Source organism: Elephantulus edwardii, unplaced genomic scaffold, assembly GCF_000299155.1.
Source record: "Elephantulus edwardii isolate Elephantulus edwardi_28Jun2011 unplaced genomic scaffold, EleEdw1.0 scaffold00073, whole genome shotgun sequence".
NCBI lineage: Eukaryota > Metazoa > Chordata > Mammalia > Macroscelidea > Macroscelididae > Elephantulus > Elephantulus edwardii.
The window spans coordinates 2,438,497-2,450,652 of record NW_006399823.1 but is presented as its reverse complement, the minus strand read 5'-3'; the positions used below and the strand labels follow the sequence as shown (position 1 = coordinate 2,450,652).

The 12,156-nt window shown below is 39.1% G+C and overlaps 1 protein-coding gene across 1 annotated transcript in view; it reads left to right on the top strand.

Annotated features, from left to right (window-relative positions):
- LOC102877262 (double-stranded RNA-specific editase B2-like) overlaps nucleotides 1-12,156 on the top strand; it is a 337,013-nt gene that overhangs the window by 290,262 nt on the left and 34,595 nt on the right. Inside the window, exon 8 of the mRNA XM_006888956.1 lies at nucleotides 861-1,042. Within this exon, the coding sequence (XP_006889018.1) occupies nucleotides 861-1,042 (182 nt within the window). The remainder of the gene's footprint in view (nucleotides 1-860; nucleotides 1,043-12,156) is intronic.

The window sequence follows — 12,156 nt, the reverse complement described above, 5'->3', positions numbered from 1 at the left end:
CAATGATGTAAGAAATTAGCTACATAATACTTTGTACTAATGGGAGTTGGATTCAAAACACATTACTTAGAGGGGACATCACAAAATGTTGCATTAAATAACAGATATGTATAACTTTTTACCACCCAAATGTGTGGGACGAAATCTCCAAAGTGCTGCTGACACCTTTCTTAGAGAGGCAAAAGCATTCACCCAGAGCTATGCTTATTTCTGAGAAAATGGCCTTGAAATTCATCTCTGATGTGTCGAAAATCAAAATCCTCCTCAGACTGGAAATAAGGTCATTGATTAATGTCATTTAATCTCAATACACTAGGTCGTTCTGACTGCTGAGGACAAAGGAGTGGGAGAGAATATTTTGTCCTAAAGTAAAATAAACTCAATTTCTGATATTTTCCAGCTAATCTAAGGGGGAAAGTCAGATTGACTTCGGTAACAAGATGTCCTATTAGAAATAAATAAATAAATACATTTGATTTTAAGTAGCGGAAAGAATAGAGAGTTTCCACACAACCTCACAACTCCGTTTCCCAGAAAAAGAAGTCCAGTTTATTAAAATGCAGGACGATTCTCAGAACTCAATCCAACAGCAGTTAGAGGAACTCGGAATCATTAGTCGCCACAAGGCCAAGGCCTGTTGTGCTCAGTCCACTGTGTCTGCAGCGCTCCCAGGCGAGACCTTTCCATCAGCGCCATGGGAAATGTGGCATCACAGCAATCACGGAGCGCGAGGGGAGGGAATGCCATCCGCACTTTGCAAAACAAGCCAAGGTAAGAAGACGTGCCCTGGATGGACTTGAGAGGGTTGCTTTTCACTTTCTCTAAATTAGTTTTTGACCCTCCCCTTTCCTTTCTTTCAGGTGGAATGTTCTGGGTCTCCAGGGCGCCCTCCTCTGTCACTTCATTGAGCCCATTTACCTCCACAGCATTATTGTGGGGAGCCTGCACCACACAGGCCACCTGTCCCGAGTGATGAGTCACAGGACTGAAGATATTGGCCAGCTGCCAACCACCTACCAGCACAACCGGCCTCTCCTCAGTGGTAAGGAGACACCCTCCAGAAAGCCAATTGTCCCCCTCCCTGTCAGGAGTCCAGCTGCGCACCAACCCCAGGGCCACCGGGACAGAATTCTGGCCAATACTCTGATCAATGACTATGTAGGACTTAACTGAGCAAAATTATAACCATTCAAAAGCATAAAGGACAAGGGTGGAGGGGAAGAAGGTACAGTGTAGTTTTGAGTGTAGGAATAGGTAGCATTTCAAAGAGAGTCCATAATAGGACTTAGGACACCTATCCATCATCATGTCATTTTAACTGGAGTGTCTAAAGTGGCTAATAAAAAGAAAAAGACTCTAATAATTATGAGCCTGTCTAATAGGACAATAACTTACTCTCCCTCATGCTGCTCTCTAGTAAAAACTTCTGATAAAGATCCAGATGCATTTGATGCATTGAAAAGGTAAGTGGATATGTGTCCACCAGTCACCATTGCAGCATTATGTACAATCGCCAAAATATAGGAACAGCCCATGTCCACAAACAGATGAATGGATAAATACAATGCAGTATATGCAAACAATGGAACAGTATTGAGCCATAAAGGAAAATGAAATTTCGATATGTACTACAACATGAATAAACCTTGAAAATATTCTGCAGAGTGAGGTAGATCAGATACAAAAGGGCAATTATTATATAATTCTGCTAACATGCAATTTCTTGAATGGATAAATGCATAGTATCAAGTTTATTAGTGGTTACCTGGGCTGGTTGTGGGCAGGAGCAAGGAGTTATTGCTAAAGAGATACTGAGTTTCTTATTGAGGTGATGAAGAATGTCTGGAAATAGTGGTGGTAGTTGCACAACATAATGAACATCATTTACATCACTGAATTGTTTATTTTTTAAAAGATTAAAAGCAAATCTTATGAAAGATGAATATTTAGAAACAATTCTTTAGGAACTTTTATTGTAGTTTATATATTTTTAACATGTTATTGTTGTTGTTGTATACTATTTTTGTTGTTGTTGTTGTTGTTGTATACTATTGGGTCTGAAGCAACCCATAGCTGGCCCTCCTGCAGGTTTAAGACAATACAATGTTTAATTAAGACAAAGAGAAAAGTGCAAAACAACCATGAGATATCATCTCACCCCAGTCAGAATAGCAAAATTTAACAGAGCAGCAAACAACAAATGTTGGCAAGGATGTGGAGAAACTGGAACCCTTATACACTGTTGGTGGGAGTGCAAAATGGTGCAACCACTATGGAAGTCAGTATGGCATTTTCTCAAAAAGTTGCAAATAGAAATATCATTTGACCCAACAATTCCACTACTGGAAATATACCCTAAAGACACCATAACTGACACCCAAGCAGATATATGCACACTCATGTTTAATGCTGCTTTGTTCACAATACCAAAGAAACAATACCAAATACAAATACCAAAAACAACCCAAGTGCCCATCAACAAATGAATGCATAGAGAAGCTGTGGTATATTCACACAATGGATTATTATGCAGCACTGAAAAACAAAGAACTCGTGAACTATGGATGACATTATGCTGAGTGAAATATCTCAGTCACAAAAAGACAAACACTGCATAATGCTACTGTTATAGAACAGTACTGACATGGGGTTGGAGAGAAATTAAGAAAAGAGGGGATAAATAATGTTCACGGCATTGAAACAGACGAGGAAGAGAACTGTATAAAAGGAATATATGATTAGGTATTGTTGGCATAACAAGAGTCCAGAATAAGAGTTGCACAGTAAAGTGGTCATGTGGAGGGGAGGGACAATGAAAGAACTTTTTTTCAAAGAAAAAAAAGTGAAAATGGGCTGGGGTTGGGGAAGGAGGAAATGTGCAATAATGGATCCAGGTTCTTCATTTTAAAAAAAATCAAAAAAAGTATTGCAATGGGAAATTCTGTTGACAAGGACCCCTCCAAGGTGCTGAATAGCAGTGATGTCAGTTTAAAAACCCTCAGATGTACCTGTCTTTTCAATTACTTTCTATGCATCTGAAAGTTGAACAATAAATAAGGATGGGGAGGCGAAGAAAGAAAAAGAGAAAAGTGTCCAGAGTCAGCAGGTTTCACAAACCACCTCAAAGGACGCAAGATCCCTCTGCTCATGATCAGGTCCTCCCAAGTCACAGGTTTTGGCGATAAATTTCAGCAGCAGTGAAGTAATTGAACCACTGAGCAATTGAGTACTGAGCTCAGGAATCACAAGTTTAGAATTGTCCTCCTAATATTATCAATAAGCACTCAAGTATTCCAGGCCTCACATTTCCACTATTAAATGAGGCTGACTGGTGGCCTAGTGCTAAGAAGCCGAACTCCAACTCCAAAAGGACATGATTTGAATCCAGCAGCTGCTGCACAGAAGAAAGATGGGCATTCTCCTCCTGTGCAATTTGCTGCCTCTGAAAAACCACTGGAGCTCAGTTGCAGGGTGGTTCCAACTCGATGAAATGCAATACTAACCCCCCCTACCATAGGCAAATCTGCTTTCAAAGACCTTTCCAAAGCAGCTATGTTAATTTTCAAACCAAGGTAAGTTGGGGGTCTCTGGCCCAGAGTTCACCAGCATTAGGGCATGCCAGAATGGTAAAATACTGAAATGTCTGGCCACACCTGCAGGATGAGGGTGAGTGTCTTGTAAACCTCAATGTCAGCTTGATGCAGCCCTTGGGCCTGTTTTTAATTGGTTTTGGTCAAACATTCTTCTAGGTCGTATAACCCTGGTCTGTCCACTTGCTGTACAGAGGTTACTTATGGTTGCTGTGAAGCTGAACACTGTGACACTGATGTGTCAAATATGATAATAGTTACCCATGATGGACAGTGTTTGGTGGCGCTCCCTGATTAAAACAAGCTTGGAGGCAGGAGTGGCATCCACTTCCGTAATAGCATGCCTCTGAAAACCCTATGAACCTGAAAAAAGGATGAAAATCATGCAAGTGTTGAGGACTTTCATTCTTAAGGTCGCTATTAGTCGCCTACGACTCGACCGCACTTAACAACAAAAACAACAACAAGGAGCCCTCTATCCAAGCCATGGTCTTTTCACTTGCTTCCTATGCATCTGAAAGCTGGGCAACGAATATGGAAGACTGAAGAAGTATTGTTGCCTTTGAATTGTATTGAAGAGTATTAAATATCCCGTGGACGTTCAAACAACAAAAAGCTCTGTCTAAAAAGAAGTGATACTAGACGCAAAGATGATAAAACTTCATCTCACATACTTTGGCCATGTTATCCAGAAGGCCCAATCTTTGGAAAAAAAGACTTCATGCTGGTAAAGGTACAGGGTCAGCCGAAAAGAGGAAAACCCTCAACAAGATGATTGACACAGTGTGTGCAAGAATGAGCTTGAGCCTGTCAGGGGTCATGAGGATGGTGCAGGATAGGTCAAGATTCAGCTCTGTTGTTCATAGAGTTGTTGTTGAGTCATAATCGACTCACTGACACCTAACAACTACAACAACCACCACCTCTACACCCTCTATCCCACAGCCTGGTGGTAAGACTAACATGAGAAATATGGGTATAAAAAATATTCTGGAAGCTATAAAATTGTACATAAGCTCAAGGGGAAAATATTTAGTCAGAACTGGTTTCTGGAAAGCGGACATTTATTGCACAAGTAAAACATGGATACAATTCTTAAGAAATAATCAGGCACAGAAAGTAGTTGAGTTTGTGTAGAATCAGTAGAAAAAACAAGTAATTGAAGTTGGCCCACAGCTCTAAAGATTGGAATTTTCTGACATAGATATTAGAAGTACCATGTATAACCATGTCCACTGTGCTAAAACATCAACTAGGATGGAAAACTTGGGAAAAGACATGAAAGTTGTAAAAAAAATTAACAAGCATTTAGGGAAATAGAAGAAAAAATTTAAATAATAGATTGAATAGCAAATTAAACAAAACTGATTAGAGACTTGTGAAGTTGGAGCATAGTTCTGTCCACAGTGTAACACGTCCATAAAGCAACACAGAGACAGACAAAGGAAAATACTAAAGAAAGATGAGACAATATGGTGAAATATAACGTGACAATATAATCATAGCTCCTATTATAGACAGGAGCTCTGGTGGTATAGTCTAAATTTCTGTAGGATGGTTGACACACTTCGAAGCTGTACGAGGTGCTTCTCTGTTGTTTTGAACTCAGCTGCTCTAAAGGAGAAAGATGTACTATCCTCTCCTGTGTGATTTACAGCCTCCAGGAATCCACTGGCGGGTCCACTATGAGTCAACTAGATGGCAATAAGATTCTAGAAGAACGAATAATAGTCAAGACTTTTCCAAAACGAATTAACTATATCAGGATAAAAATCTAAGAACAATAACTGAAGAAGAATTTTTTTTTAATCCTTAATAGTAAAATTGCTGAAAAATAGAAATTGAGCTAAACATTAAAGTCAGAGAATAAAAATCTTTCTAACTTCAAGGAAGTATATTGGCCTGTTAGCTGATTCCTCAGCATGTCAAATTGGTAACTTCTAAACGTCCCTGGTAACTGTTTATAAACCAAAGGAACAGACATTTCACTATAGTAGGATCGCCTAAAGCCTCCTGTTGCGGCTTGGAGGGAAACAGTGAAACTTTGAGCTGATCACCATTGATTTTATTCGAGTAGGATAATTCTCTAAAAGAGTTTCTTGTGGCTGCAAAAGTTACACAGTTCTTTGAGGAAACAAGAAAGCCAGCTCCATCTGACTCAGGGACAGCAGGTTCCCTGCCTGAGGGGAGAGAGCAATTGATGGGCCGGTAGAATACTAGAAATAACACCAACTGGTTTTCCTGAATTAAGTAAAACATAAATCACCTGCAAAGGGAAACAATTACATAAAAGATCTCTTTTTAGTTTTTTGGATAAGAGTTGGATGAGACTTTCTTCTCAGGCTTCTAAAAGTATTCTAAATTATAAAATCAGGTAAATAATAATGGCCTATAGCACAGTATTGAGAATTAAAAGAAATATTTGGTGCAAAGCATTTAACCAAAAAAGATACTTCTTAATAAAATTAATTCATTTAATTCAAAATTAATCTATAATATTAAACAATAATTTAAAACCTGCAATATCTTGCTACAGAAAATAAGAGCAAAGATGTAAAATTTAAAGGAAGGAAGTCAGAAAAAAAGTGTTTATCAATGTATAATGCATGTCCTGAACATATGATCCCAGGCTTTCTGTTGTACAGGAGACCCTCTTCCTAAGACCTTAAGATGCTATTCTAAGAGTCATCTTTTTGTTAGCAAGGGAGGAAGGACTTTGTGGTGCTCAGGCAAGGAATTTTTGTTTTTTGTTTTTTTAGTTGTTTTTTTTAAATTCCATTCATTCATTGTTGAAGGATTGGAATTTAAAAAAAAAAAAAAGCGCCTGCTGCAGAGTGTCAAGGACTGCAGCCTACAATATGGATTGAGGCTCAATGTCAAGAAGACAAAGATTCTCACCACTGGACCAATTGGCAGCATCAGGATGGATGGTGAAGAGATTGAGATTGTACACAGCTTTAGTTTGCTTGGCTCCATAGTCAAGAGTCTTGGCGCCAGCAGCCAGGAAATTAAAAGGCGCATTGCAATGGGGAAGTCTGCTGTTAGGGACCTCTCCAAAGTGCTGAAGAGCAATGGTGTCTCTTTGGAGACTAAGGTGTGTCTGTTACAGGCCATGGTCTTCGCAATCACCTGTTATGCATCAGAGAGTTGGACAATGACCAAGGAGGATAGAAGGAGAATTGATGCCTTTGAGCTGTGGTGCTGGAGAAGAGTATTGAGAATACCATGGACTCTAGGAAAACAAACAGATTTGTCCTGGAAAGGGTTAAACCAGATGGCTCCTTGGAGGCAATGATTCTGAGGCTCCGTCTAACATACTTTGGACATGTTGTGAGGAGAGACCGGTCCTTAGAGAGGGACATCATGCTTGGGAGGGTGGAGGGACAGCGCTGGAGAGGAAGGCCCTCTATGAGGTGGATTGATTCAGTGACTGGGATAATTGGGATGGGAGTGTCAGAGACAGTGCAATTGGCACAGGACAGAGCGGAGTTTAGGGCTGTTGTACATAGGGTCGCTATGAATCGCAGGCGACTCGAGGGCACATAACAACAACAGCAACAAACAACATTCATTGTTGCGCCCTTCTCCTTGCACATCCCCTTCCCACCCACCCCACCCCCGTTTGCTCCTCTCCTTGAAAAGCAAAAGAAAAACTCCCTCATTGGTACACAATCCCCCCCGCACCTCCCCAAACCCCACCCCCAACCCCCAAAAGGAATTTAAGCCTTACTCGCAATTGGACTTCCTTTCACCTTGTCCTCAGATCCACTGAGTCACAATAGATACAGAAGCTCAACTGTGAAGTTGGAAGTGTGTTCTCTAGTGGGAACACACACACAGCTGATCCTCCATCGTATTTTCGTACACTGTAAATCTCCTGTAAATCAGGAGACTGTCCATATTTCTCCCATGGAGCCACTGGTGGATTTGAAATGCTAGAGAGACAGCACGTTTGGGTTGACAGCACAATTCCCTTAGGCCTATGCCGCCAGAGCTTCTCAATAGATACAGAAGTTGGCATATACTCACTGAGGAAGAATTTTTAGTGTGAGTTAGTCAACTTCAGCAAAGCTATTTGAAAGGGTGCAGAAGACATACGTTTCAGAGAATCAGTGTTAAATAGGTTAAATATCTGCTAAATATTTTTTTGTTTTATTCTGGTTTTGCTTATTCACATTTCAACTTCCTTTATCTACCGCTACAGGTTGATGCTGTAAGTTATCGTCCAATAGGTTCTGGCCTGTGGTGACTTTGTAGCAAAGCATATACATTGCCACGTCCTCTACCATCTGTAGGACCATTGAAATGCTCAAGTTCATTGTTGTAAACATTGTGTATTTTGAGTGTCTCGCAACCTTGGGGTTTCATCTTCTAACACTGTCTCAGACAATATTTTTCTCTAAGTCATAGAGTTTTCATTGGTGAATTTTTGGGCGTAAATTGTCAGTCCTTGCTTCCTAATCTCTTAAGCTAGAAACTCTGCAGAAATCAGCCTACCATGGTAATCATGCTGGATTTGAAGTACCTTCCATCCTGGAATGCATAGCTTCCAGCATCATAGCAACCTGCCAACCCTCACAATATGACAAACTGACAGGTGGTGGGTAGGAAGCAGCAATGTGACTACTCCTTTTGCACTATATACAGATGCTTATTTTAAATGAATTTTATTATTGTGGTGATGCAACTGAGCCTAAACCTTGGCATCTCCTCTAAATGCAACTCCTAAAAATAATTATCATTTTTGATGGACATTGGACAACCAATTGTACTTATTTTTAAAGACAATTATGAGAATGTTTTATAATTTTTTAACAGAGAGATAGATGTCTTGTATAAGAATAGTAATAAAAGTTCAATCAAATAAGTCAATGAAATTTTCTTAAAACTTTTCTCCAGGTCAGTTTACAGTTTTTCTATAGACTATGAACTTCATGTATTAGAAGAAAAAAAAAGTCCTCTGATTTGATTCTGACTTTTACTGACCATATAGGACAGAATAGAACTGCCTTTACGGTTTACAAGTCTGCATTTGTTTACAAAAATAAATTACCTTATCTTGTTCCCATGGAGTGAGTAGTTGGTTGGTTCAGAACACTGACCTTAAGGTTAACAGTCCACAGCATCACAAAGGCTCCCTTGCAAATTGTTGTTGTTGTTGTTGTTAGGTGCTATCAAGTTGACTAACAACTCATAACTACCCTATAAATAAACAATAAATCTGAACTCTGTTCTATCATGTGCCATCCTCATCACCGCTTATATACTGGGACCAATTCATATAGTCACTTGTTGAGGGTCTTCCTCTCTTTCACTGACCCTCCACCTTTCTAAGTATGATTTCCTTTTCCAAGGACTGACCTCACCTAACAACATGGCCAAGATATGTGAGACCAAGGATGACCACGGCTGCATTTTTTCTAAGATCTGTTTCTTCTTTTGGTAGCCCATGGAATATTCAGTACTCTTTTCCAACACCACAACTCAATGTCATTGATTCTTCTTCTGTCATCCTTAATCAGTCATTGTTTAACTTTTAGATGTATAGGAAGTAACTGAAAGGACTGTAGCTTGAATCAGATGCACCTTAGTCTTTAAACTATCATCTTTCTCTTTAACACTTTAGAGAAATCCTTAACAGCAAATTTACTCAACACAATATATCTTTTGATTTCTTGACTGTTAGTGCCAAGAGTGTTGATTATGGTTCTAAGCAAGATTAAATCATTGACAATTTCAGTTCTTTCTCCATCTATCATGAAGTTGTCTATTGGTCCAGGGGTGAGGATTTTTATCTTCTGAATGATGAGATGCAATCCATACTGAAAATAATAGTCCTTGATCTTCTACAACAAGTATTTCAAGGCCTCCTCATTTTTATAAGATTGTGTCATTTGCATAATATTATTTGTTGATGAATCTTCCTCCAGTCTTGATACCACACTCTTCGTAAAGCTCAGCCTCTGAAATGATTTGCTCCTCATCCCTTGCATTTTGTTGTTGTTCTGTGCAGTCAAGTGGAAACTGACTTACAGCTGACTCTCTGGGGGCAGGATTTTAGAGGCAGTAAATCAGATTGGAACATGTTGCTTATCCTTCTCCCATGGAACTAATTATGGATTTGGACTGTATGCCTTCAAACTATAGTTCAGCTTCTTACCCCGGGGCAACCAAATATGGAAAAATAAGTTTTGTGTTAAAAAGAATAAGCCTAGATAGGGAAATGTATTCTTATTGACACACATGTAGGATGGATGCCAATTTTCTCCAAAAACATACTTGAAAAATCTTGCACAAACCAATCTAAACCTAATTACAAAATTCTGGGAATAGAAGCCAGCAACAAATTTGTTGCACAACCTTAAATCCTTCAGTCAAAGTTGTACCTTTGACAGGAAACTGCCAGCCTAAAAGAGCTTGCTTCTTACTTTTCCTCAGTGTATTCAGTAAGATGATAAAAGTAGTGATGAATATAGTTATTAAACAAAACTCTGATTTGAATATCCATCCTGGTAGAAAAATGTAAAATAAAGCAGACAATTACTTTGAAAGTTGTTTTATGAAGCTAAGAATATATGCTTGGCTGAACTTTCAACTTCAAGTCTAAATTGTTTTTCCTTCATCAGGAAGGAAAATCATGACAAAGGGGAAGGGGAAACTATGTAGCATAGATAAATTCTTGGTTCATGTTATAATATATTTAACAAGGGCTTGGGGTTTTTTTCCAAGTTAGATATTCCTGGTCCGCAACTTCAAATAAACCTATGATTATTTTTAAGGTCTGCAGCAAGACTGTGGTAATAAAAATGAAATTTGAGCACTGGATGAAAGAATTGATTTTTAGATCTATGACTTGTTTAAGACTCTTGCCCTGTGTCTGTGTGGTGAAAATTACAGCACTGGTGATAAGATAGAGAAGACTGCCATCTGTCATCACAAAGCATATTTCCTTGAAACTGTAAAAATAATCAGGATGAATCAGAAGTCCTTTCAGATGCTCATGTTTCATGAAAATTTATAAAACAAAAATAATACTCGCTGAAATTCCTGCCAACCACATCCTAAAAATTGTGTACAATACCAATCTGTTTATTTTTTAAAATATTCTAGACACTGATATAAGGAATATTAGTTTGTGGCATGGGACAAGGAGTTCTGTTGCCTTTTATGTTCATATTTTTGTGACAGTCTTCATTCCTAAAATATTGCTCATTGGGCTGGAAAAACATATAAAATGCACTATCAGGGATCTTTAATTCAGGAGAATTTTTAAATTAATGATTATTAATAATCTCTTACAAAATAAACCAGCGAAGAAAGCACAAACATTTTCTTTTATCCACAAGCTAAGAAATTTACAATATCTTGCTTTTTTTCCTATTAAAATAAGCAGATAATGGAGTAACCTACGTATTTCTTCTAAATCATTAGGACAAAGCACACAAACTTCAAAAAGGGTTTTAACTGCATGTTTTGACCTGTAATTGTTGTTGTTGTTGTTGTTATGTGCCATCAAGGCAACTTTAACTTACAGCAACACTATGAACTATCTGGTGCTTTGTCTTGTATCATCTTCACAGTCTCCAATATGCTCAAATCCTTTGTTTTCACCATTGTGTCATCCCATCTTGTAAAGAGTCTTCCTGTCCTTTGCTGACCCTCTACCCTTTCCCAGCATGTTATCATAGCTGATCATTCAGCAGGTTTTCAAAGGCATTTAATCACACAGGAAGAGATTACCCATCTTTCTCCCACAGAGCAGTGGTGGATTCAAACCTTGTGTCTTTGGGTTGACAGTACACCTCCTTACCACCTAAGACACCAGAGCTTCCCTTTCCTAGCGTGGAGGTGAGAATTTATTTTCCTCTGCCCAAGTGAGAATTATAAATTTTTCTAAAATAATAAATAATTGCCTCTGGAAACCCTATGAATCTGGAGAAAGGACGAAAGTTATACAAGTCTTTTATTCATAGTGTCACTATGAGTCACCTCCGACTCGATGGCACTAAACAACAACAACAGCAGCAACAGCAACAGCATGGAGAGAGGATCAGTTGGCCTAGCAGACAGAAAGTTATGCTCCCAAACCAAAGGTGGGTGACTCTAGTCTGCAACCCTCAGGCCTGCCTTTACTTACTTTTGGTGAAACATTCTTCTAAGTCCTGTAACCCTGGTCTGTCCACTTGCTGTACAGAGGTAACTTGTGGTTGCTGTGAAGCCAAACGCTTACCCATGGTGGACAGTGTTTGGTGAAGATCCCCGAGAAAACAAGCTTGGAAGCAGGAGTGGCATCCACTTCCTTAAAAGCTTGCCTCTGGAAACCCTATGAAACTGGAGTAAGGACGAAAGTTATACAGGTGTCCAGGTCTTTCATTCATAGGGTTGTTATGAGTCACCTCCGACTCGACGGCATTTAACAACAACATAATAAATAATTATCTTAGTATCTTTTACCTTCAACACTCTTGGCACCAGCAGTCAGGAAATCAAAAAACATATTGTGATTGGAAAGTCTGCTATTAGGGACCTCTCTAAAGTACTCAAGAGCAACGGTGTCTCTCTGGAG